Source organism: Scatophagus argus, chromosome 5 (assembly GCF_020382885.2).
Source record: "Scatophagus argus isolate fScaArg1 chromosome 5, fScaArg1.pri, whole genome shotgun sequence".
Classification (NCBI taxonomy): domain Eukaryota; kingdom Metazoa; phylum Chordata; class Actinopteri; family Scatophagidae; genus Scatophagus; species Scatophagus argus.
This window is the reverse complement of record NC_058497.1, coordinates 26,214,267-26,241,189: the sequence shown is the minus strand read 5'-3', so window position 1 is coordinate 26,241,189 and position 26,923 is coordinate 26,214,267. Positions and strand designations below refer to the sequence as shown.

Below are 26,923 nucleotides of genomic sequence, written 5' to 3'. Positions count from 1 at the left end.
TACTTTTACTAAACAAAAATGGCTGAGAGCTACTCATGTTTTGTAACATTTATTCTCATTGCTCATTTCGAACAAACTCAATAAGATTTCTTTTCCTGAAACGTCACAAAAATACTATTATCGTTATTATTATTACTACAAGTACAGATATTGTTACTTATTCACTTATTGTTATATATGTCCATGTCATTTTATCACACTTCACAAAACTATTTTCATGCACCAAGACATCTGAAAATGAAATGTTATTGTGGATCACTTACAATTTCTACAAACCAAGAATCAAAAACTTCCCTTTTATGGTCGCTGAATAACGTTTCAGCCACCACGGTTATGGCCTCCTTTACGATCCCACCATTGGTGAACGGCTTTCTGGGCTTCGTTAAAATGTGCGCCACTTTAAACAAAGCCTCTGTTGCTGATTTGGCCTTCTTTGCCGATTTGGTGAACAGAGACTGTTGCCGTTGTGGCGTTGTCTTCAGCTCTGTTATCTTGTCTTTTCGTAGATTGCTACCGGCAGGAAAGTCCCGTGAAAAGTTGCCGTGGACTTGGTGAAATGGCGCTCCACGTTACACCTCTTCCAACCAACACGCTGGCACCACAGATCAGACACACACTTGTCATGAACATTTGTAAAACAAAATTCTGTCTCCCACTCTTAGTGAAAATGGTAGGTTTTAATCCGATTGTTGGTTTGGACACCTGTCGCCATCATAAACTCCTGCTCATCTCACATCACCACTGACTCATCAAGATTGACAGCAGCGCAACTTTTTGATTTACGGCTAGTTGGCAAATAATCATTTTGTGTTGGAAGGGTGTGGGACAAATGTGAGTTTTGATTGGACATAAATTTAACTAGATTTGCTGAGGGACCAATTGACCTTTTGCTAAATGGTCATTGTCCAGTCATACATCCTAGCAACCGTTACTATGTCAACAAGGTCCGAGAAGCTGCGGACCTCCGACAGGCAAAATGGTGAAGTCGGACAGTAGCTACACAGAATTTGTCATCCTCAAGAAGAGGAGAAGAGTCACAGTCCTTGAGACTGTGTTGACACTCCATCGGCGTCAAGAAGCTTGACGGGCTAGGAACAATAACTAAGGGAGGCGGGGCTTTTGTGAAAGGTCAATTAAGTTTTCAAATTTCTGTATGATTCATTGGCCCTTTGGCAAGCTACTTGGAAAGGGGCAACGAGCTACTGGTAGCTCGCGAGCAACGCGTTGGAGACCCCTGGTTTAAAGTGATGGAATTCCTGGAGTTTCCCAGATGTTTGGAGCACAATGGGTTAGTCACACAGCTCATCAGAGAAGCCTGTGACAACAGAAGTGACCTGGTTGTGCTGTGGTTGGACCTGTCCATTGCCTGTGGTAGACATGGAATACAGAGGCCCAGGAACATCCTCCCACTCACATTCAGTGGCCCCACTGAAGAGTTTATGGTTACACACACAACGGAAGCCCTACAGTACAGGGACTCCAATGACCAGAAGGTGTCATCAGCAGGCACTGAGGTGAGGACAGGGCAGAAAAAGCAGTCGAGGTGGCTGAGTCACGGCAAAGGTTCTTGAGAAAGGCCACTACTACTGGCACCAAAATCAGTTACTCAGGGCAGTTGCTGAGAGCGTAACAACTGCCATCTGCTCCAGCAAAAGCCGCCATGCTGTAGTGAAGCTCTCCTTTGTGAAAGCTGGGGAGAAACCCCACCCACAACCAAGAACCGTCACAGGCCTTCTCTCTACAGCCTCCCACTGGCAGCTGCGTGTTGAGCTCTTAACTCTTTGTTAAAAAAGGATTACAAGTTATTTCAAACTGTGTGTGTGTGTGTGTTTCTCTAACAGGAGGAGACTCTCCCTCCTACACTGAACACAGAGACACTGAGGAACCGAATGACCAGAACCCAAATCCAGCATAAAGAGGTTGAGTGAATGTGGTGTTGAAGGTGTGGAGGTGGATCAGTGTGTCAGAGGAGACTCTGTAGAAGGACAGAGTGCCAGCAGGACAGTCCACATACACTGCAACTCTGTGAGAGACAGAGGAGGAGGAGGAGGAGGAGGAGGAGGAGGAGTGGAGGACTGTTCTTCTGTTATTGTGACAGACAGAGAAACCAACAACATCAGAACACCTCAGACTCCAGGACTGATTATTCCATCCAAACACACAGTCATCAGTCTTTCCTTTCCTTCTGATTCCTCTGTAAGTCACTGATATCTCAACTCCTCCACTCCTCTCGACCTCCCAGTAGCAGCGACCAGTCAGACCAGTTCTACACAGCAGCTGTTTCCAATAGTCAAACCTCTCTGGATGATCAGGATGAGGCTGCTTCTCTCTCACTGCTGTCACCTTCCTGTTGTTGTCAGACAGTTTGAGGTTTGTGTTTACTGTGTTTGTGTCCACTGTGAGTTCACAGGCCCCTGATGGAGAGAACAAGACACAATACAGCAGCAGTTTATCATCCAACACACCTGATGGCTTCATTTGTTGCTTCATTAACAGACTGACTGTTCATTAGATCAAAACTTCACACTGACTCATCTTGTTGGATCTTCTATCAAACTGAGAGCTGAATGCAGACACACAAGCTTTAGACTGAAACTACTTTAACATGTGCTGCCTTGTTTTCATCAATCAAAGTCAACACACACTTACACTTCCTCACACCAGGTTTCAGCCTCTGCTGTCCACCATGTTCCACCCTGGAGGAAGAAACAAAGTCAGAATGAACCTTCAGAAGCTTCCTCATCAATGATCTTCATCAACCTTCACTCAGATCCCCCATGAAGACAAAACAGCTGCATTTAGAAAACACATTTCATACACAGACTCAGTTCAACTTGACATCAAACATTCAGAAGAAAACAACAAGAGAAGAAGAAAAAGCTCAGACATAAAGGAAACATCCAAAAAGTCAAGAAAAGAAAAGTCAAAAGTACAAAGCTCAAAATATCATTTATAGTAAATGATGGACAGCAGATCCTGGTGTGATATTAGTGAGGAGGTCAGTCTCAGTGGGGACAGGGACTCTCAGCACATCAGTTACTGTCTTCACTGTTATCAGCAGTGCTGCTGGTCCACACTGTGAACCACCGGTCCTCAGCTTGTCACTGTGACAGACAAACTGTGTGTGAGCTCTTGTTGTCTGTTCATACCTGAGAGTGTCCAGTCTCCAGCGTGGATCCTCCAGTCCAGCAGACAGCAGCTCCACTCCTGAGTCTCCTGGATGATTGTAGCTCAGGTCCAGCTCTCTCAGATGGGAGGGGTTGGATCTCAGAGCTGAGACCAGAGAAGTACAGCCTTCCTGTGTGATCATACAGCCTGACAACCTGGAGACACACATACACAAAAAACACACACACACACACAGGCAAACATTTTCTGTGTGAATAACCTAAAGACGTCATTAACAGAATTACATCTGTCTCTCATTGTCTCATAGTAAAGTAGATTCTGTACAAAAAAACCCTGCAGATTCTGAGGATCATCAGTGACATCATCCTGCATTATTTAAACAAACATCTGTTAAACACAAGCGAAATCCTGACCTGAGAATCTCCAGCTGACAGTGTGGACTCTTCAGTCCAGCAGACAGCAGCTTCACTCCTGAATCCTGCAGGTTGTTGTTACTCAGGTCCAGCTCTCTCAGACTAGAGGACTGGGAGCTGAGAACTGAGGACAGAGCTCCACAGCTTCTCCATGACAGATTACAGCCACTCAGCCTGAAGAAGAGTTAGTGATAAAGACAAACTCTGATAAGGTTTCTGATGTGTACAATAGACTTGATGAGTCTTAGTTTTGAGGCAACCAGAAAATGTTTTGGATGACTTGTATTTTTATTTGGTACATTGATGAGATCCACCAGCAGTTAATAAAATTTCAAAATTCAGCATTTCTGGGAACTAAACATTAAATGAACAACAATCTGAGATGGTAAATTTTCTTTCATTTCTTGGCTGCATTAATCTGTGGAGGTACAACAAAACTGTAGGAACAAATTACAAATTTTCAACTCATCAGCTCGCTGGCTGAACATTTGGAGTCTTGTTTGACCAAAACATTCATTACTTGAGAACAACCCGTCACATGTGATCCAGTCAGAATCTGCAGTTCTGTGGTCACTTACAGAGCTTTGTTGGAGGCTTTGACCACTGGCAGCAGCCTCAGAAGAGCCTCCTCTGAAGCAGAGTATTTCTTCAGGTCAAACACGTCCAGATCTTCTTCTGATGACAGTAAGATGAAGACCAGAGCTGACCACTGAGCAGGAGACAGTTCATCTGTGGAGAGACTTCCTGACCTCAGGTAGCGTTGGATCTCCTCCACCAGAGAACCATCATTCAGTTCATTCAGACAGTGGAACAGATTGATGCTCCTCTCTGGAGACAGATTCTTACTGATCTTCTTCTTGATGTACCTGACTGTTTTCTGATTGGTCTTTGAGACACTTCCTGTGTGTTTCATCAGACCTCGTAGGAGAGTCTGATTTTTCTGAAGTGAAAGTCCCAGGAGGAAGCGGAGGAACAAGTCCAGGTGTCCATTTGGACTCCTTAAGGCCTCATCCACAGCACTCTGGTACAGATGAGTTTGTTCCTGTTTGTTTCTGATCACTTGAGACAACCTGGAGGTTGACGGTTTTCCTGACATCAGATTGACACCAGATTTGTTGAATGTCTGGTAGACATGAAGAGCAGCCAGAAACTCCTGAACACTCAGATGGATGAAGCAGAACACCTTGTCCTGGTACAGTCCTCTCTCCTCTTTAAAGATCTGGGTGAACACTCCTGAGTACACTGAGGCTGCTCTGATATCGATGCCACAGTCTGTCAGGTCTGATTCATAGAAGATCAGGTTTCCTTTCTGCAGCTCCTCAAAAGCCAGTTTTCCCAGAGACTCAATCATCTTCCTGCTGCCTGGATTCCACTGTGGATCTGTCCCATCTCCTCCATCATACTTGATGTTCTTCACTTTGGACTGAACCACCAGGAAGTGGATGTACATCTCAGTCAGGGTCTTGGGCAGCTCTCCTCCCTCTCTGGTCTTCAACACATCCTCCAGAACTGTAGCAGTGATCCAGCAGAAGACTGGGATGTGGCACATGATGTGGAGGCTTCGTGATGTCTTGATGTGGGAGATGATTCTGCTGGCCTGCTGATCATCTCTGGATCTCTTCCTGAAGTACTCCTCCTTCTGTGGGTCAGTGAACCCTCTGACCTCTGTCACCATGTCAACACACTCAGGAGGGATCTGATTGGCTGCTGCAGGTCGTGTGGTTATCCAGAGGCGAGCAGAGGGAAGCAGATTCCCCCTGATGAGGTTTGTCAGCAGCACATCCACTGAGGTGGACTCTGTGACATCAGTCAGGATCTCATTGTTGTGGAAGTCCAGAGGAAGTCGACACTCATCCAAACCGTCAAAGATGAACACAACCTGGAACTCTTCAAACCTGCAGATTCCTGCTTCTTTGGTTTCAGTGAAGAAGTCATGAACAAGTTCCACCAAGCTGAACTTTTTCTCTCTCAGCACATTCAGCTCTCTGAAAGTGAATGGAAATGTGAAGTGGACGTCCTGGTTGGCTTTGTCTTCAGCCCAGTCCAGAGTGAACTTCTGTGTTAAGACTGTTTTCCCAATGCCAGCCACTCCCTTTGTCATCACTGTTCTGATTGGTCCATCTCTTCCAGGTGAGGCTTTGAAGATGTCTTCTTGTCTGATTGTTGTTTCTGGTCTTGTGGTTTTCCTGGATGCTGTTTCAATCTGTCTGACCTCATGTTCTTCATTGACCTCTGCAGTCCCTCCCTCTGTGATGTAGAGCTCTGTGTAGATCTGATTCAGGAGGGTCGGGTTTCCTGCTTTAGCAATCCCCTCAAACACACACTCACACTTCTTCTTCAGCTCAGATTGGAGCTGACGTCGACAAACTGGAGCAACAGTTCCTGAATGAAAACACAACAAATCAGTGAGTGGATGTTGGTGTTAATGTGAGAAAAGTGGAGTGTGGAAAATCCTCTTACTGCTGTGCAGACGGTCAGCCAGTTCCTCCTGCTTCATTCTCCTCAGGAAGTGCAGTGTGATCTTCAGAAATGCGTCTCTGCTGCTGCTCCTCTGCTCTTCATCCTCACCATCCAACACCTCCTCATCCTCACTCTGCCTCTTGAAGCTTTCTGGGTAATCTGGACTCAGAAGCTTCTGGAACTTCTTCAGCTCGTTCTTCACAAAAGTGACAACGTTCTCCTCAAGATGCTGGAAAAGAATAAAACAAAGATAAAAATTGTGTTGATTTGATTTGGAGCTGAGCTAAAAGTTGTTGTTGGACATTTACACACCATGAATATGGAGTCCAGGTCTGCTGGATTCTGCTGGACAGACTGACCACCGAGAACATCTGACTGTTGCTGCTGAACTCTGTGGAGAAAACAGGACGTATGATGATTACACACATTTTAGCACTTGTTGCTTTTCAAGGATCAGCTGATCCAGTTTTCTGGCACCAATGAGGCCACCTTCAGGTTGGTCTAAGAAGCAGCTCACTGTCACCTGCTGACAAAGTGTTTGGTTGGTCAAACCACGAGTTTCATCCAAATTTCCTGGAAAACTGATGTGTTTCTGTGGACTGAATCTCCTGCTTACAGAAAAGTGAAAAAGCTACAGGAAACAAAATGAGTTTGAAAAAGCTTTGCTGGAATCAGCAGACTGAGACCACCGAGCAGCTGCCTTACAGTAACTTTGTAATGACAAATCTGGAGCCAGTGGAGTCTGAAAGCTGAGACCAACTGGTAGATCTTTTTGTGGACTGACTTGATAGAAGGAGAAGCTGCAGAACATCAAACTCATCTGCTTTAAACTCTTACCTTCCTTCAGCAGAGTCGTGTCCACCTCTGAAGTTAAGAGGAGGTTCAAACATGGACCCGTCACTCTTCATGGACACACAGCTGGGTCCAGGAGAGTCTGCTGTCTGCTGGTCCACACTGATAGAAACACACAGACAAACTAATGCGCCTCTCAAAGCTTCACTTTGATGGTCAAGCTGGAGACAAAACATTCAAAGCTCTGCCGACTCCTGGAGATGTGAGCATCTCAGTGAAGGTCAGAGAGAGGAAGAGGAGGGAACAGGAGCTCTCCAGGGAGACATGACAAAGGAAGGAGGACAGCAGGACAGGAGGGGACGCTCCTCTGTCTCATGAGGATTTGCAAGCCTTCATGCAGGACTGAGGGGACAGTTAATGTGCTCGTCAGCAAACAGCATTTTGACTTCAGTGTGAATGTGATGACGACACACTGGAAGCCTCCCTTTGCTTTCTGATGTGGACTCTAACTGACCCTGATGTCATGTACCTCAAATGAACAGCCTGAAGGAGTCAACAGTCCAGATGTGCTATTGGCTGATTTCAATTGTTCAGCCCAGCTCTGTAGTGAGAGTGAACAACAAACTGCTCTGAATCTTTGACACTGAAAAAAGCTGCTGGAAAATAAAATCCAACCTCGTCTACTTTGTTCACTTGATGAGTTGATTAGAAGGAACAATCAAACTGAAGAAGAATCTGAAACAGCCAGGATCACAGGAAGTTATGGGAAAGTTCCTGCTAACTGGGACTGTGTTGACTTACTGAGTCTCTGAAGGAAGTTGTCCTTTAAAATATATTGGTGCAATCATGGACCAGTCACTCTTCATGGACACACAGCTGGGTTCAGGTTCAGGTTCAGGACAGTCTGGTCTCTGCTGCTGCTCGGGGCTTCAACACAACACACACAGAGCTTTGAGTGTGAATAATGATGGTGGAGTGATGTGAGTGCTGAGCTGTGACATGGAGAAGAGTCATGGACAGTTAGAGATCCTCATCTCACCTCTGAGCTTTGGTCTGGCTGTCAGGTTCCCCACACAGAGTGGTTTTAGAGGGAGGGACTCCCTCCTCTGTCTCCTCACACTGATTCATAGCAGAGCCCACACCTTCACACAAACACAACAACATGCTGTCAGAGCTCCAACATTCATGACAACAACGTCTCCATCACACGTTACAAGATTTCTGCTGCTGTCCTGCTGGTGGACGTCCTGCTGTGGCTGTTGGATTCAGTTCCCCCTCAGAGTACATGAACTTGGATTCAGTATCACATCCTGAGCTGAGCTGACATTTAGCTGCAGGAAGTCGCCCCCAACGTGAGGAGAGAACAGTGGAAACCAAAGCAGAACCGCCTTCAGTTCCTGTGGTGGAAAAGTCTGAACCTCAGTGATGGTCAGCATGAAGCTTGTAGCTGCAACAACTTCTCCATCATTCACACAGTTAACATCACTGGGTGGAACTGGAGTCAACATGAGGACATGAATTCATCTGACTGAAACATCATCACATCTTTGTTCTAAAACAGAAAAGAGCTTCCACTTTGGGGCTTCGATACTCTGGAGTTTTTGTTCTCCTCTTCCACCTCTACAAGTCTTCATTACATCCACTCAGACTCCACATTTTTGATCGATTTTCTGTCCAACTTGTAATCTCAGCCCCTCAGATTCAGTGGAAACATCATCAGGAATGTGCAACACAAAGTTTGGGTTTATAGTTCAGTTCCTGAGTTTAGTGCCTGTGGCTCCATGACGATAAAGAAATAAGAAAGTCTTCATATTTGCTTTGTTCATCATATTTTTATTGTCTTGTGAAGCAGAAACTCCAGCTGAAAGCCCTGACTGAAGTTCTCTGCTGTCTTATCTTGGACTGATAGTCCTGTCCCACCACAGCAACACAAACCATATTAGCGTTTCCTGGCTCCAGTAACTGACAGACGGTGGCGAGTGTTAAACCCAGACTGCAGGGTTCAAAGTTTCCCATCAGAAACCTCAGGTCTTCCTCACAGACACTCTGGAAGTCTTTGGATTCAGTCTGTGGGTCAGGACTAAAAGGACGCTTTGCTGCTGTTGACGACGGGGGTCCACCAGTTAAAAGATTCACACTTCTGATACCAGGAGGTTTGTGACACACACCTGCCAATCAGAAACACCAACCTGACAAACCAAACCCAGGGACCACAACACAAGCCCCGCCTCCTCGAGTGTCTGACATCACAACGTGAACTTTCCTAAATTTGTCTCCTGGTAAAGACAACAAGCAGCAGAAGTTCTTTGATTCACTGCTGGGTGTCGTTTTGTACAGTCAGAGAATAAACAGCTGATCGAGTTTCAGTCAAAGATAAAAACCAGTTCAGGCTGTCAGACCAGTTCTGACTGTCCCTCATCTCTCAGCAGTGAAGTCAGCTCAGCTCAAGTTCTGACTTGTTTCCTGGTGCAGATGAAATGTGAATAAACTCAACATGAAAAGGCTCATTTTGGACCAAAAGTCACATCTCATAGACACATTAGTGAATTCATTCATGAATATTCACACCTACAAACAGGAAACAACAGTGTTGTCAGAATGCATCACTGCTCTCATCTACAAGTCTGTTATGTAGCTCCCAACATAACGAGTGACAGCAAACAGTTTCTTCATCAAAGGTGTGTCGTGTTACCTGTCAGGGGTCTCACCTGTTCAGCTCCACATGAGATCAAACACACTTTGTTTCTTCGTCCGCAGACGCCGACAGACGCTGCTGGTGTTCGTCCGACTGACAGCCGTCACATCCTCATACCTTCAAATCCAAATCCAGAAACGTCAGTCTGACGTGAGAGCAGAGAGCCAGTGTGAGCTGCAGTGCTGCCAGTCAGCAGCAGGTGGCAGTGTTACTGAAGGTCTGTCAGTCAGTCTGAACCGCAGCTGGAGACACTGACGGAGCTGCACAAAGTCCAGACTGCAGCAACACTGAAGAAGAAGACAATCAGCTTCATTACTGGATGAGGAGGGACAAACAGTCTGTGAACTCATGTGACAAACACAAACTGCATCAGCAAGCACAGAAGAAGAAGAAGAAGAAGAAGAAGAAGAAGATTCTTCATTGTCACGTACACTCAAACTAATAGTTAACTCGTGAAAAAGACGAGTTGAAGTTACTGACTGAAGTGCTGTCAGAAATGTGTTTTTTCAGACAACAAATTGACTAAAACTACTAAACACACACATCTCAGTGTTTACGTGACACAACGGGGTTCAGCTCTCTCTGCGTCAGCGACACACTACGTTTTTCACAATAAAAGGGTAACAGTCAGTGGCGGCTGTTGCTGAAATTGATTGGGTGGGCTAACAAATAAATGATAGCCATAGAATTGCAAGTTAAAGTAAATATAACAATCTCATTCTCTCTGTCTTTCAATATATATATTTATATTATATTTATATACTTGTGCACACGTGCACGTACACACACGCACCGTTTGACAAATTTTCACTGGTAGAATGACTACATGACATGCATGACGATGGATCTGAGCTCTTATCATATAGCTACACTGGACCCTGAATAAAACAGCACAACTGTCATTACAGAGACCAGACAGGGTGACTTCTGACCTTTAAACAGTTTACAAACTGGGGTGTACCTCATTTGAAAAGAAGCTCACTCTGACGGCCTTTCTGGGAGGCAAAGAAAGAACGCCAAAGTCTGGCGTTCCGATGAACTCCCGCTCGATAGAGAGCATAGCCAGGGCCTTTAGTCTGTCCTGTTCATTCTACTTCGAAGAAAAGACTTCATCCGTTTGAGTGTGCTGAAACACCTCTCTGACTCTGCTGATGTCACCGAGTTGTGATGGCAATTTGTGCCAATTTCAAAGTTTCAGAAAAGGTGGTCTGAAGATTATTTTCAGTCAGCATCCTCAAAAGTGACATAGCAGACTTTGATGCTGCAAACTCCGCACTGCTGCACATCACCATCGGTTCACCCTTCAGTTTCTCTTTCCACATCATCCCCAAACTTTCACTCGTGATGTTCAGCTGTTTCTGGGGGAATCTGGTCTTCAACGTGGGGAACAGTTCAGGATCAATACGTTCAAAAGACTCCAAGTGTCGAGCCTTCTCAAAGCGAGCCTTCGATTGCTCGATCATCATGTCACAGCAGTGTGCAGCCACTGAAACATTGCTGCACCGCCGAGTCCAGCGTGGTGTTTCGGCAGCAGCTGTATCTGCATGGCTGGTGAACTTGTCCTTCACTTCAGTTATGGAGCAGGACAAATCGTCCGGGGCCCGTCTGGTTTTAAGAGGATCTGGGTTTCGTTTCTGAAGGATGATGTACAGGATATCAGCTTGCAGGAGAGCTGAATGAAAAAACAACAACAGGAAGTTGACATCCTCTGGCAATGCGCACAGGCCATGAGCTTGCTGGATTGACACACTGTCCCAAAACTGATCGTTCCGGATGTTTTCAAAGCAGTTTTTCAAGGTGTCCTGATGATCAAACGCTGTGTGCACAGTCCGGCTTTCAAAGTTCCACCGGGTTTGTCCTGCCGCTGTGATCCTCGCGCCACACACGTCATCCAGGCTTGCAAGCCAGATGATGAGCCACTCATTACGGCTGCTCCGTCGTACGTCTGTGCTATTAGTTTGTTTTCCAGTTTATGTGGCTGGAGCTTTTCCTTCAAGAGTTTTTCAAGTCCCACCGCAGTCCTGTCTGCTAACGGGAAAAAGCCGAGAAATCTCTCCACAACGGAGCCTCCTGTGATGTACCGGAGCACAATTACGCACCGGCTCACACATGCCACATCGGTTGTCTCGTCTGCCTGGACAGCCACAAATGGCGCCTTTGATATTTCTTCAGCCACTTTTTGTTCATAAACACAGAAACTACAATCAAGCAGCTCATTTTGGCTCGTCTTGGACGTGTATTTGGACGTCGCATGTGTGTTGTGTGTGGCAAGTGATCCGCTAGCTGGCTGTCTAAAACAAGAAAACTGGTCAACCAGGTCCAGAAACACGCCGGCTGGACTGAAGTTGCAGATTCATCTGATCCCTGCAGAGACAGCTCATGTCCCCCACAAAATTTAATGCAGTCTACAGTCCTGGACAGTGAATGTCTGTTTTTCCTAAGCAGCTCGTTATGTCTCTGTACAGCAATGCGGTGGCCCTCATCAAGCTGACAGGCAACGTTAACTTTTCCCAGCATGGATAGTTTAACGCTGTTCCCAATATGACTTGTGCTGCTTTCATGTTTCCTTACTTTGTCAGACAGATGTTTTAAATCCACGATTCCTTGCTGGGTCCAAGCCGCGTCTCCTCCGAAAAGCAAACGTCGGAAACAGAAAAGCGAATTCTTAGCTACGCTACCTGTTAGCCAGTCCTTTGTTTCAAACCAAGTGACACAAAACTTACGATTTTGTCGTTTATCAGTTTGACTTGTTTGATTATCAATTGGACGATGTGGCCCAATAGTGTCTTAACTTCCAATTTTTATTCATAGGACATTGAAGAAAACGGATTATTAAGAAGATGATCCACCTCATTCATGTTAGCACCCGCCATTTTTCGTCTTCTTTTCTTCTTCTTCTTCTTACAGTGGTGTTGGGCGAAAGAAGTCAGCCCAAATGACAAGTAAATCACGGGGCGTGAAATGACACCTGTCAATCATTTAACCGGCGCCAGCTCGCTGCTGATTAGTCAGAACCGATCAGCCTGTGGGCTACATGAAAACAATAACGTTCTCATCTTTATTCCATAACGCAGGGAGCGCTTAGCCCCACTAGCCCGTTTATACCAGCCGTCACAGGTAGGAGTTCAGTGTGGTAATTCACGTCCTCTTCACAACAGCGCTGATAAAAAACAGATGTAGTAACCAGAGGAGGCCACCAGGGGGAGCAGAGTGTGTGAGCTGTGAAGGAGGCGCGTCACTCCCCGCCCTCAGTGAATACACGCATGAGCGGAGGGAAGTTTGTGTGTGTGCGTCTTTCACACAATATTCCCCTTTTTAGGTACGAGTCCCTCCATGAGAACAGTTCATGTTTGCTTCTGTGTTAGATGAATGTGTGTTCAGGCTCCGGAAGGTGTTTTTAGTTCAGCATGTTTGTTTATTGTGTCGTAATGAAGTCAATAACCTGACGACGATTAAGCTAACCGCTCGTCATGCTAACGTGTCTGTCTGCGTGTAGCTGTAATCTGTAGCCATGTTACTGATATCTCTGTGCCTGAGGCTAAATGTAATGAGTGGCTACCAATGAGATAGAAGCTGAATGTTATTGATTATTGATTCTCTGATTATTGTCAGTGTCAGTGGTTATTATACGAAGTGATCCCTCAGAACAGTTTGATTGGTTGTTTCTGCGGTTGCCAATCACGGCCACTAGAGGGCAGTCGCAGCGTGGACATTGGAAAGTTCTGGAGAGAAACGCGTTTCAGACCGTCGTCTCACTTGTGTCAAGTGTTCCTGTTGTTTCGGGCGTTTCGGTGTGATTTTCCCTCCGTGTGTGCGTTCAGATCTCAGTAAGTATACCCACTGTTTGTTGTTAGTTTGTTGGGTGAAATTGTAGCTTAAAATGGCGATAGGCACGCGAATCGCGGCCGTAATTTTACCGCGACTCGCGTGTAATTGTACTAATGGTGGACATGGTTATCAGAGCATTATTGTGTTTATTAGTAATATGTAAATGTATGCCAATGTTGGTACATTTATTTAAATTATATATAAGATAATGACATGATCATGTGCACCAAAGTGACTTTGTAATTAGTTATGTCCTGAATGATGTCCATTACACGTCCTGTTTAGGCTAAACTAACATTTTGTGCTTGTTTAGATGTTAGATGCTCATGTAGAAGCAATGTATGTCTGGTTTAAGTTCTTCTTATGTTGTGTGACGGATTGTTTGCTTCTTTTTTTACAGAACCACACACATATACACAAGTATACCTGACACCCAACGTGCATTTATTTGTATCCCAATAAATCTTGAAAAGGGACCATGTGGTGATGCCGTCTAATGGATGTCCCCTGGGGGCCACAGCTTTATTCAGAACTCCACATCAGTTAATGTTTACTAGAACATTTGGGTGTCCTGATCCTGATCAAATCGTGACCTTATCAGCCCCAGTGAAGAACTCCACATGCAGCAGATTCCTGCCCCTGCAGAGCGATGCAGCATCCAGCCTGGATGGATAACTGTGCTGTGTCCCTCCCAGCATGACCACAGTTTGCGTTTGTCCCTCAGGAAGCAGCTTACCCGCCAGAGAAACAGTGACCCTCCTGCAGCATGGAGGGACCTTCTGGGAGATACGCCAAGATGACACCTCTCACACCTTCGCCAGCTGACAAGACTGGGGTGCTGTGCTGGGAGCAGGTGCAAAGCATCTCCACTTGTCTGAACCTGTTAGCCCCAGTTCCAAAGCAAACCCGCTTGGCCCTGGCGTAAGCCAGCTCCAGAAACCGTACCAGATGAATGAACCTGCAGACGTGACTTGTTGCTGCCCCTCCAGATCCACCACTGCAACCGGAGTCTGACCTCCCTCCTGAACAGGTGTGAGAGCCCACCTGCTGCTGCGCTCCATAACACAGGATGACGGTAAAACTGAAGAACTGATGACAGCTTTGTATTCCAGTGAATCAAAGAAGTCATGCAGTGACATTTCATGATTAAAGTTCAAAAGAAACTTGTACATAAACAGCAAAAATAAAAACCCAAATCAAACTACAGCCAAGTTTAACTCAAACAATAAATAAAGTTCTGATTTTAGAAATGAGTCATTCATGTGTTGGCGAGCTGCGCTGAGTTCAGATCCAGAGTCCTCAGTGTCACCAAGGTGGCTCTCGTGTCATCTGGCTGCTGCTTACAAAGACACAAATGAACTGAACGAGGAAGACAGAAATTCACAGCAACCAAAAGAAAAGTGAATGTGTGGTCTTTGCTGGACATCTGAGGCTGAGACACAGACGCATGTCCTCTTATAATGTGAGACATTCAGTAAATTACATAACATTTACTGAAAGAAGTTCAACTCTGAAATGTCAGGTCTGAAAGAGCCAAACAAGCTGCCAGCATTAAAACCACTGCAAGAAGGAGACAACCTGAGGGACATGCAGTCAAACGTCTGCTGTCAATAAAGCTTCTTTGAACTGAAATGTGAGCAGTTGTGCTGTCATTCCACTAGATGGAGCTCATGACCCACATGTGTCCACAGAGGAGCAGCCAGCTGACTGCACAATCAATAACTGCTTATGGAAAGTGTTGAAGAAGATGAAGAATGAATGAATTTTCTGCTGCAGTTAAAAAAAAAAAGCTTAACATGTTGAAGAATGAACAAATGGAGAAATCTGTCTGCATGTCATCATTCATGTCATCGGAAACTTCATCCTGTATGGAAAACGTGTTGTCTCTGAGTTTGACTCTGAATGTTTTCAGTTTCTTTCTGCAGTTTGAGGACGACTCGTCTGCTCAGCTGATTTCTGTACAGCAGCAAACTGATGGGCTGCTGATTTCCATGAGAATTCATGTAAACTGGAGGTTGAACCGTGAGCAGAAGCCACAGATCTCCTGTGCATCATTTTAATAGGCTCCACTGTCATCATTAAAGAGGAGACTGCGTCAATGTGAATCAGCTGTGACAGGATGTGAGTGTTTCTGTAACTTCCTGCACAGACTGAAGGCTGCTGCAAACTGTCCAACTTGATTTCCAGACTTCATCTGGAACGAGCTTAACGAGTATCACAACACTGATTATCAACCTTCTTTGTTAACGCAGCTTCTCTTCACCAGGCTGTGTGTGTTCACATAAAAAGGGCCGCTTGGTGCCTCATTGGACTCCTTCTTCTGCACAAAGTGGACCAATCAGGAGCTGCTGACTTCAGTCCAGAGGAACAGGTTGTTGTAATGAAGAGAGGAGGGCTGTCAGAAAAATCCTCATCATGTAATACAGAAGTTCATCTGTTGATTTTACCACTCAAAGTGAAATGAAATGTTTTGACTGAATGTTATCTAATATTATCTCTTACCAGGAAATGGGCTGCTTTCATTGTCAACCTCTTTGGCTTCACCAAACAGCTGCTGGGGACAAACACAGCAAGCACCCAGTTTGCTCAACAGAGGAAGTAAACTCAAAAAATCTCAGTCAGTTTCAGTCATTCTCAAGGCTGAGTGTTGAGGGAAAAGTGTTCTCCAGCTTTGTCTTATGAAGGCTGATGGAGTTTTTACTCAACAATTGGAACATCAACCCTTCTGTTTAGAATGATGGGATTCCTGGAGCTCCTGGCTGTTTGGAGCACACTGGGGTAGTCACACAGCTCATAGCACCTAGTTTGCTCAACAGAGGAAGTAAATTGACACTCTAAGGGACCTAATGAGGGATCAAGAGCTCCCACCCCCACCAACAACAACAACTTCAGAGTTTAAGAGGTCATTAAGGCAGCGTACTCTGCCCCAGGCCCTAATGGTGTCCCTGCATCGTTTACAAGGCCTACCTAGAGCTCCCCTGATAGTCGCAGACCAGTGGAGGTAGGTGGAGGGAGTGTGGATCCCCAAAGAAGAAAACTGCAAAAATCTCAGTCAGTTTGAGTCAAACTCAAGGCTGAGTGTTGAAGGAAAAGTGTTCTTCAGCATTGTATCTTGAAGACTGACGGAGTTTTTACTCAAAAATTGGAACATCAACCCCCTCTGTTTAGAGCAGGGGTCTCCAACCTTTTTTCCTCTGAGAGCTACTTTTACTAAACAAAAATGGCTGAGAGCTACTCATGTTTTGTAACATTTATTCTCATTGCTCATTTCGAACAAACAAACTCAATAAGCTTTCTTTTCCTGAAATGTCACAAAAATACTATTATCGTTATTATTATTACTATAAATATTACTATATATAATATATACTACAGATATTGTTACTTATTCACTTATTGTTATATATGTCCATGTCATTTTATCACACAAAACTATTTACATGCACCAAGACATCTGAAAATGAAATGTTATTATGGATCAGTTACAAACCAAGAATCAAAGATTTTACACAACCTTTTCCTTTTAAATCATCAATATATCAGTATATTATAAATGGTGAAATACACATAAAGAACAAAAATTGCATTCACAATAAAATCATTCAGTTCAGTTCAATACTGAGCAGTGAAGGGGTGTGTGTGTGTGTGTGTGTGTGTGTATGTTGGGGGATAATCCTTTATTACTCCCATAACTGGGAAATTACAGTGTTACAGCAGCAAACAGGATATAGAGGGTGCAAAGCCTGCAAGAACAGGGGAAGGATGTGCATTAAAAAAGAATAAATACACAGGAAACAAGTACCTGCAGCTGTACACAGTACAGAAAAGAAAAAGACTCCACCATTGATGAAAGGCTTTTTGTGCTTTGTTAAAATGTGCGCCACTTTAAACAAAGCCTCTGTTGCTGATTTGGCCTTCTTCGCCGATTTGGTAAACAGAGACTGTTGCCGTTGTGTTGTCTTCAGCTCTGTTATCTTGTCTTTTTGTAGATTGCTACTAGCAGGAATGTCCCGTGAAAAGTTGCAGTGGACTTTGGTGAAATGGCGCTCCACATTACACCTTTTACCAACCGACACGCTGGCACCGCAGATCAAACGCACACACTTGTCATTATCGTTTGTAAAACAAAATTCTGTCTCCCACTCTTGGTGAAAATGGTAGGTTTTAATCCGATTGTTGGTTTGTACGCCTGTCGCCATCATAAACTCCTGCTCATCTCACATCACCACTGACTCATCAAGATTGACAGCAGAACAACGTTTTGGTTGACAGCTAATTGGCAAATAATCTTTTGGTGTTGGAAGGGTGTGGGACAAATGTGAGTTTTGATTGGACATAAATTTAAGTAGATTTGCCGAGGGACCAGTTGACCTTTTGCTAAACAGTCATTGTCCAATCATACATCCTAGCAACCGTTACTATGTCAACAAGGTCCGATTGACATAGTAACGGGTGAACACTCCTGAGTACACTGAGGCTGCTCTGATATCGATGCCACAGTCTGTCAGGTCTGATTCATAGAAGATCAGGTTTCCTTTCTGCAGCTGCTCAAAAGAAAAATGGTGAAGTTGGACAGTAGGTATCCAGAATCTGTCATCCTCAAGAAGAGAAAAGTCAGTCCATGAGACTGTGTTGACTCTTCATCTGCATCAAGAAGCTTGACAGGCTAGCAACAGTAACTAAGGGGGACGGGGCTTTTGCGAAATGTCAGTTAAGTTTTCAAATTTATGTATGATTCATTGGTCCTTTGGCGAGCTCCTTGGAAAGGGGCGGCGAACTACTGGTAGCTCGTAAGTGATGTGTTGGTTTAGAGTGATGAAATTCCTGGAGTTCCCGGCTGTTTGGATAGAGATAGATGATAGATAGATACTTCATGAATTCCGAGGGAAATTCAGTGGAGCACACTGGGGTAGTCACACAGCTCATCAGAGAAGCCTGTGACAAATGAAGTGACCTGGTTGTGCTGTGGTTGGACCTGTCCAGTGCCTGTGGTAGACATGGAATACAGAGGCCCAGTAACATCCTCCCACTCACATTCAGTGGCCCCACTGAAGAGTATATGGTTGTGCACACAAGAGAAGCCCTACAGTACAGGGACTCCAATGACCAGAAGGTGTCATCAGCAGGCACTGAGGTGAGGACAGGGCAGAAATGAAGGGCAGAAGCAGTTGAGGTGGCTGAGTCACGGCAAAGGTTCTTGAGAAAGGCCACTACCACTGGCATCACAATCAGGTGCTCAGGGCAGTTGCTGAGAGCGTACCAACTGCCATCTGCTCCAGCAAAAGCCAGTAATGAAGATCTCCTTTGTGAAAGCTGGATAGAAACCCCACCCACAACCAAGAACTGTAACAGGCCTTCTCTACAGCCTCACACTGGCAGCTGTGTGTTGAACTCTTAACTCTTTGTTAAAAAAGCTGGATAAAAACAGATTTAAAAGGATTTCAAGTTAATTCAAACTGTGTGTGTGTGTGTGTGTTCCTCTAACAGGAGGAGACTCTCCCTCCTACACTGAACTCAGAGACACTGAGGAACCGAATGACCACAACCCAAATCCAGCATAAAGAGGTTCAGTGAATGTGGTGTTGAAGGTGTGGAGGTGGATCAGTGTGTCAGAGGAGACTCTGTAGAAGGACAGAGTGCCAGCAGGACAGTCCACATACACTGCAACTCTGTCAGAGACAGAGGAGGAGGGGAGGACTGTTCTTCTTTTATTGTGCCAGACAGAGAAACCATCAACATCAGAGCACCTCAGACTCCAGGACTGAATATTCCCTCCAAAGACACAGTCATTACGGTTTCCTTTCCTTCTGATTCCTCTGTAAGTCACTGATATCTCAACTCTTCCACTCCACTCGACCTCCCAGTAGCAGCGACCAGTCAGACCAGTTCTACACAGCAGCTGAGGCTTGCGGTCAAACCTCTCTGGATGATCAGGATGAGGCTGCTTCTCTCTCACTGCTGTCACCTTCCTGTTGTTGTCAGACAGTTTGAGGTTTGTGTTTACTGTGTTTGTGTCCACTGTGAGTTCACAGGCATCTGATGGAGAGAACAAGACACAATACAGCAGCAGTTTATCATCTAACACACCTGATGGCTTCATTTGTTGCTTCATTAACAGACTGACTGTTCATTAGATCAAAACTTCACACTGACTCATCTTGTTGGATCTTCTATCAAACTGAGAGCTGAATGCAGATACACAAGCTTTAGACTGAAACTACTTTAACATGTGCTGCCTTGTTTTCATCAATCAAAGTCAACACACACTTACACTTCCTCAGACCAGGTTTCAGCCTCTGCTGTCCACCATGTTCCACCCTGGAGGAAGAAACAAAGTCAGAATGAACCTTCAGAAGCTTCCTCATCAATGATCTTCATCAACCTTCACTCAGATCCACCATGAAGACAAAACAGCTGCATTTAGAAAACACATTTCATACACAGACTCAGTTCAACCTGACATCAAACATTCAGATGAAAACAACAAAAGAAGAAAAAGCTCAGACAAAAAGGAAACATCCAAAAAGTCAAGAACAGAAAACAGTCAAAGATACAAAGCTCATAATATCATTTATAGTGTCTGTCTAAAAACTACTCAAGTCAGTGGAGACAGAGGAGGGATCCCTGTTCAGGACGGACAGACAGGAAGTAGATGTGGTGTGGACACAATCCACTAAAACAAGGATTAAGTGTTGAATAAAGTCTCAGATCTTCTCAGCCTGCTAATCAGACCATGAAGGTCCATTTGATTTCTCTTCATTGTTCAGTGTGACATCACGGTCATCATTTCCAGTGGACACAAGCTGTGCTGGAGGTGCAGTTAACGTTATCCATGTGGATCCAAGAAATCTGCTGGTTTAAGAGTTGTTGTTTCTGAAAGTTCACGTCTAACAAGCTGAACAGCTGCAAACATCTCAGGGTTCATCCTGGAGCAGAAGATCACTGATGGATGGAGAACATTTAGAGTCCTGTTGTCCTGAAACTGGCTGAAAACACACGAGTGGAAACCAGATGCAGCACAGCACCACATGGAAGAGAGGCTCCCAAAACACAAAGCGACTGACAGGAAGGTACACGGATTGTCAGGACTGAACTTTGAACCTCTTGATTCTGTTTCATGGTTCATAAACACTTTATATTATTTCATTCTTATATCCTCTTTGACTGTATTTGTCACAGACTGTGTGTGGTGGTCAGTAAATGATGGACAGCAGATCCTGGTGTGATATTAGTGAGGAGGTCAGTCTCAGTGGGGACAGGGACTCTCAGCACATCAGTTACTGTCTTCACTGTTATCAGCAGTGCTGCTGGTCCACACTGTGAACCAACAGTCCTCAGCTTGTCCCTGTGACAGACAAACTGTGTGTGAGCTCTTGTTGTCTGTTCATACCTGAGAGTGTCCAGTCTCCAGTGTGGATCCTCCAGTCCAGCAGACAGCAGCTTCACTCCTGAGTCTCTTGGATGATTGTAGCTCAGGTCCAGCTCTCTCAGATGGGAGGGGTTGGATCTCAGAGCTGAGACCAGAGAAGTACAGCCTCTCTGTGTGATCATACAGCCTGACAACCTGGAGACACACACACACACACACACACACACACACACACACACACACAAACACAGATATCTGTGTGAATAACCTAAAGATGTCATTAACAGAATTAGACCTTGAATTGCTTCATTGTTTCTCAGTAAATTCAGTAGATTCTGCACAAAAAAAACCTACAGATTCTGAGCATCATCAGTGACATCATCCTGCATTATTTAAACAAACATTTGTTAAACAAAAGCTAAATCCTGACCTGAGAGTCTCTAGCTGACAGTTTGGACTCTTCAGTCCAGCAGACAGCAGCCTCACTCCTGAATCCTGCAGGTCGTTGTTACTCAGGTCCAGCTCTCTCAGACTAGAGGACTGGGAGCTGAGAACTGAGGACAGAGCTCCACAGCTTCTCCCTGACAGATTACAGCCACTCAGTCTGAAGGAGAGTTAGTGATAAAGACAAACTCTGATAAGGTTTCTGATGTGTACAATAGACTTGATGAGTCTTGGTTTTGAGGCGACCAAAAAATGTTTTGGATGACTTGTATTTTTATATGGTACTTTGATGAGATCCACCAGCAGTTAATGAAATTTTCAAAATTCAGCATTTCTGGGATTTAACAATAAATGAACAACAATCTGAGAATGTTAATTGTCTTTCATTTCTTGGCTTCATTAATCTGTGGAGGTACAACAAAACTGTAGGAACAAATTACAAATTTTCAACTCATCAACTCATCAGCTCGCTGGCTGAACATTTGGAGTCTTGTTTGACCAAAACATTCATTACTTGAGAACAACCCGTCACATGTGATCCAGTAAGTATCTGCAGTTCTGTGTTCACTTACAGAGCTTTGTTGGAGGCTTTGACCACTGGCAGCAGCCTCAGAAGAGCCTCATCTGAAGCAGAGTATTTCTTCAGGTCAAACACGTCCAGATCTTCTTCTGATGACAGTAAGATGAAGACCAGAGCTGACCACTGAGCAGGAGACAGTTCATCTGTGGAGAGACTTCCTGACCTCAGGGACTGTTGGATCTCCTCCACCAGAGAACCATCATTCAGTTCATTCAGACAGTGGAACAGATTGATGCTCCTCTCTGCAGACAGATTCTCACTGATCCTCTTCTTGATGTACCTGACTGTTTCCTGTTTGTTCTGTGAGACACTTCCTGTGTGTTTGATCAGACCTCGTAGGAGAGTCTGATTGGTCTGAAGTGAAAGACCCAGGAGGAAGCGGAGGAACAAGTCCAGGTGTCCATTTGGACTCTGCAAAGCCTCATCCACAGCACTCTGGTACAGATGAGTTTGTTCCTGTTTGTTTCTGATTAGTGGAGACCAACAGGAGGTTGACGGTTTTTCTGACATCAGATTGACACCAGAGTTGTTGAATGTCTGGTGGACATGAAGAGCAGCCAGAAACTCCTGAACGCTCAGATGGATGAAGCAGAACACCTTGTCCTGGTACAGTCCTCTCTCCTCTTTAAAGATCTGGGTGAACACTCCTGAGTACACTGAGGCTGCTGTGATATCGATGCCACAGTCTGTCAGGTCTGATTCATAGAAGATCAGGTTTCCTTTCTGCAGCTGCTCAAAAGCCAGTTTTCCCAGAGACTCAATCATCTTCCTGCTGTCTGGACTCCACTGTGGATCTGTCCCATCTCCTCCATCATACTTGATGTCCTTCACTTTGGATTGAACCACCAGGAAGTGGATGTACATCTCAGTCAGGGTCTTGGGCAGCTCTCCTCCCTCTCTGGTCTTCAACTTATCCTCCAGAACAGTAGCAGTGATCCAGCAGAAGACTGGGATGTGGCACATGATGTGGAGGCTTCGTGATGTCTTGATGTGGGAGATGATTCTGCTGGCCTGCTCCTCATCTCTGGATCTCTTCCTGAAGTACTCCTCCTTCTGTGGGTCAGTGAACCCTCTGACCTCTGTCACCAGGTCAACACACTCAGGAGGGATCTGATTGGCTGCTGCAGGTCGTGTGGTTATCCAGAGGCGAGCAGAGGGAAGCAGATTCCCCCTGATGAGGTTTGTCAGCAGCACATCCACTGAGGTGGACTCTGTGACATCAGTCAGGATCTCATTGTTGTGGAAGTCCAGAGGAAGTCGACACTCATCCAGACCGTCAAAGATGAACACAACCTGGAACTCTTCAAACCTGCAGATTCCTGCTTCTTTGGTGTCAGTGAAGAAGTCATGAACAAGTTCCACCAAGCTGAACTTTTTCTCTCTCAGCACATTCAGCTCTCTGAAAGTGAATGGAAATGTGAAGTGGACGTCCTGGTTGGCTTCGTCTTCAGCCCAGTCCAGAGTGAACTTCTGTGTTAAGACTGTTTTCCCAATGCCAGCCACTCCCTTTGTCATCACTGTTCTGATTGGTCCATCTCTTCCAGGTGAGGCTTTGAAGATGTCTTCTTGTCTGATTGTTGTTTCTGGTCTTCTGGTTTTCCTGGATGCTGTTTCAATCTGTCTGACCTCATGTTCTTCATTGACCTCTGCAGTCCCTCCCTCTGTGATGTAGAGCTCTGTGTAGATCTGATTCAGGAGGGTCGGGTTTCCTGCTTTAGCAATCCCCTCAAACACACACTCACACTTCTTCTTCAGCTCAGATTGGAGCTGACGTCGACAAACTGCAGCAACAGTTCCTGAATGAAAACACAACAAATCAGTGAGTGGATGTTGGTGTTAATGTGAGAAAAGTGGAGTGTGGAAAATCCTCTTACTGCTGTGCAGACGGTCAGCCAGCTCCCCCTGCTTCATTCTCCTCAGGAAGTGCAGTGTGATCTTCAGAAATGCGTCTCTGCTGCTGCTCCTCTGCTCTTCATCCTCACCATCCAACACCTCCTCATCCTCACTCTGCCTCTCTAAGCTTTCTGGGTAATCTGGACTCAGAACCTTCTGGAACTTCTTCAGCTCGTTCTTCACAAAAGTGACAACGTTCTCCTCAAGATGCTGGAAAAGAATAAAACAAAGATAAAAATTGTGTTGATTTGATTTGGAGCTGAGCTAAAAGTTGTTGTTGGACATTTACACACCATGAATATGGAGTCCAGGTCTGCTGGATTCTGACCACCGAGAACATCTGACTGTTGCTGCTGAACCCTGTGGAGAAAACAGGACGTATGATGATTACACACATTTTAGCACTTGTTGCTTTTCAAGGATCAGCTGATCCAGTTTTCTGGCACCAACGAGGCCACCTTCAGGTTGATCTAAGAAGCAGCTCACTGTCACCTGCTGACAAAGTGTTTGGTTGGTCAAACCACGAGTTTCATCCAAATTTCCTGGAAAACTGATGTGTTTCTGTGGACTGAATCTCCTGCTTACAGAAAAGTGAAAAAGCTACAGGAAACAAAATGAGTTTGAAAAGCTTTGCTGGAATCAGCAGACTGAGACCACCGAGCAGCTGCCTTACAGTAACTTTGTAATGACAAATCTGGAGCCAGTGGAGTCTGAAAGCTGAGACCACCTGGTAGATCTTTTTGTGGACTGACTTGATAGAAGGAGAAGCTGCAGAACATCAAACTCATCTGCTTTAAACTCTTACCTTCCTTCAGCAGAGTCGTGTCCACCTCTGAAGTCATCAGGATTAATCATGGACCCGTCACTCTTCATGGACACACAGCTGGGTCCAGGAGAGTCTGCTGTCTGCTGGTCCACACTGATAGAAACACACAGACAAACTAATGCGCCTCTCAAAGCTTCACTTTGATGGTCAAGCTGGAGACAAAACATTCAAAGCTCTGCCGACTCCTGGAGATGTGAGCATCTCAGTGAAGGTCAGAGAGAGGAAGAGGAGGGAACAGGAGCTCTCCAGGGAGACATGACAAAGGCAGGAGGACAGCAGGACAGGAGGGGACGCTCCTCTGTCTCATGAGGATTTGCAAGCCTTCATGCAGGACTGAGGGGACAGTTAATGTGCTCGTCAGCAAACAGCATTTTGACTTCAGTGTGAATGTGATGACGACACACTGGAAGCCTCCCTTTGCTTTCTGATGTGGACTCTAACTGACCCTGATGTCATGTACCTCAAATGAACAGCCTGAAGGAGTCAACAGTCCAGATGTGCTATTGGCTGATTTCAATTGTTCAGCCCAGCTCTGTAGTGAGAGTGAACAACAAACTGCTCTGAATCTTTGACACTGAAAAAAGCTGCTGGAAAATATCCAACCTTGTCTATTTTGTTCACTTGATAAAAATAATAATAACTTCATGTATGTAGCACTTTTCAAAACTGACAGTTACAAAGTGCTTCACAAAAAATATACAAACTGAAAAGGACAAACAGTGATTAATTAGATAAAATACAGTAAAAGAAGAGATGAGGGCATGTATGACAGTTTCAAACAGAGGTGGGGAGAGGAACGGTCGAATTGTCTTAGCTGTGAGAAACAGGATTGAACAACCTTGGTTACTTGCGTATCAAAGGAGAGCTTGGAGTCGAAGATGACACCAAGTTTGTGGGCCTCAACACAAACATTATTTGACAAGGTGCCAAGACAGGAAGATAGATGGGTAACATTACTGGAGTTGGGGTGGGAGGTGCAATGATGATGATTTCTGATTTAGCGTCGTCTAACTGCAGAAAGTTGCTGGACATCCAGTTTTTGATTTCTGTTAAGCATGATAGGATATGTGTGACACCAGAGCTGCTGGTTGTGTTTGGTACATAGAGTTGAATGTCGTCAGCATAAGATGAAAGATGAAAGTGACATATTTTGTCATTGGAGGGAACTCACTCCAACGAAATTCGTGCTCTGCATTTAACCCACCCAAGTGACGTGCACACACACACAGCAAACCCGGGGCAGTGGGCGACCGCGTGCAGCGCCCGGGGAGCAGTGGGGGTTAGGTACCTTGCTCAAGGGTACCTCAGCCATGGACACCGGTACGGGGAATCGAACCAGCGATCCACCGGTTACGGGTCCAACACCCTAACCGTTGATCAACGACTGACTGAGAGTGGAAATCAATACTGTGACTGCACAGGATATGACTGAGGGGTAACATGTAGACGGTGATGTGTTTAACCACTTAATGAGTTGATAAGAAGGAACAATCAAAGTGAAGGGACAGCATGTGGGGGGGCAGAACAAATCCATGATGGTCTCTACCTGCTCTCATGCAGCTCCTGAGTAAATATGAAGAAATATGAAGTCAATGAAGAAGAATCTGAAGCAGCCAGGATCACAGGAAGTTATGGGAAAGTTCCTGCTAACTGGGACTGTGTTGACTTACTGAGTCTCTGAAGGAAGTCGTCCTTTAAAATATATTGGTGTATCCATGGACCTGTCACTCTTCATGGACACACAGCTGGGTTCAGGTTCAGGACAGTCGGGTCTCTGCTGCTGCTCGGGGCTTCAACACAACACACACAGAGCTTTGAGTGTGAATAATGATGGTGGAGTGATGTGAGTGCTGAGCTGTGACATGGAGAAGAGTCATGGACAGTTAGAGATCCTCATCTCACCTCTGAGCTTTGGTCTGGCTGTCATGTTCCCCACACAGAGTGGTTTTAGAGGGAGGGACTCCCTCCTCTGTCTCCTCACACTGATTCATAGCAGAGCCCACACCTTCACACAAACACAACAACATGCTGTCAGAGCTCCAACATTCATGACAACAACGTCTCCATCACACAAAAAACAGGAAGTTGGGCTTCACTGTAACGTGTCAGAAATGACGTTCTGAACAGCCTTTTGTCTGCTGGATTCTTCAAGGCTTTTTGTCCTTTTGTTTCACAAAGTTAAAGTGAAGCCCCGTTCAAACTTTAACATCCAAGTGTAGAAACATGAAACCAGTCTGGTTCTGTCAGTCCACTAGCTGGAGCTCATGACCCACACAGCACAGACTGAAGTGCGTCTCTACTCTCATCTTTACGGTAATGAACTTGACTTCCTTGACTTCCGTAGTTTCTCCATCACAAAGTAACAAACAAACAAAGTGTGAGAATAAACAAGCTTTCCCGCTGATTCCTGACTGTTAGCAGCTGTTAGCATCACAGTTGAAGCCGCTTTTCACTCTTTCAAACGTCTTCTGCTAAAATGCACAAGAGCCGAGCG

At 45.1% G+C, this 26,923-nt stretch overlaps 2 protein-coding genes and 1 long non-coding RNA gene across 3 annotated transcripts in view; 1 reads left to right on the top strand and 2 right to left on the bottom strand.

The window, feature by feature from the left end:
• Window positions 1-38: 38 nt before the first annotated feature.
• Window positions 39-9,496, bottom strand: LOC124058681 (protein NLRC3-like). The gene is made up of 10 exons (XM_046388138.1): window positions 7,834-9,496; window positions 7,596-7,721; window positions 6,840-6,956; window positions 6,315-6,393; window positions 6,003-6,231; window positions 4,121-5,924; window positions 3,543-3,716; window positions 3,150-3,323; window positions 2,650-2,696; window positions 39-2,414 (listed from the first exon to the last, which is right to left on the bottom strand). Exons 1-10 carry the CDS (start codon window positions 7,956-7,958, stop codon window positions 1,858-1,860), a joined length of 3,432 nt encoding a protein of 1,143 aa, XP_046244094.1. The 5' UTR covers window positions 7,959-9,496; the 3' UTR covers window positions 39-1,857.
• Window positions 9,497-12,647: 3,151 nt separating this feature from the next.
• LOC124058786 lies at window positions 12,648-14,563 on the top strand. Its single transcript, XR_006843290.1, has 3 exons — window positions 12,648-12,808; window positions 13,102-13,316; window positions 13,718-14,563. It is a non-coding gene; the product is annotated as an uncharacterized LOC124058786 (long non-coding RNA).
• A 2,162-nt stretch (window positions 14,564-16,725) lies between these two features.
• LOC124058683 (protein NLRC3-like) overlaps window positions 16,726-26,923 on the bottom strand; it is a 32,462-nt gene continuing 22,264 nt past the window's right edge. Inside the window, exons 5-11 of the mRNA XM_046388140.1 lie at window positions 23,897-23,929; window positions 23,585-23,813; window positions 21,703-23,491; window positions 21,117-21,290; window positions 20,708-20,881; window positions 19,589-19,635; window positions 16,726-19,353 (exon numbers count right to left, since the gene is read on the bottom strand). Coding sequence (XP_046244096.1) covers window positions 18,821-19,353; window positions 19,589-19,635; window positions 20,708-20,881; window positions 21,117-21,290; window positions 21,703-23,491; window positions 23,585-23,813; window positions 23,897-23,929 — 2,979 coding nt within the window. The 3' untranslated portion in view covers window positions 16,726-18,820. The remainder of the gene's footprint in view (window positions 19,354-19,588; window positions 19,636-20,707; window positions 20,882-21,116; window positions 21,291-21,702; window positions 23,492-23,584; window positions 23,814-23,896; window positions 23,930-26,923) is intronic.

What these genes read in the sequence shown, in the direction of transcription:
- LOC124058681 (XM_046388138.1), bottom strand. Translation starts at nt 7,958, where the DNA reads ATGTTGTTGTGTTTGTGTGAAGGTGTGGGCTCTGCTATGAATCAGTGT. An exon ending in AGCCAGACCAAAGCTCAGAG is followed by an intron (nt 7,722 to 7,833) that starts GTGAGATGAGGA and finishes GTTGTGTTGAAG; the next exon opens with CCCCGAGCAGCAGCAGAGAC. An exon ending in CAACTTCCTTCAGAGACTCA is followed by an intron (nt 6,957 to 7,595) that starts GTAAGTCAACAC and finishes TGTTTCTATCAG; the next exon opens with TGTGGACCAGCAGACAGCAG.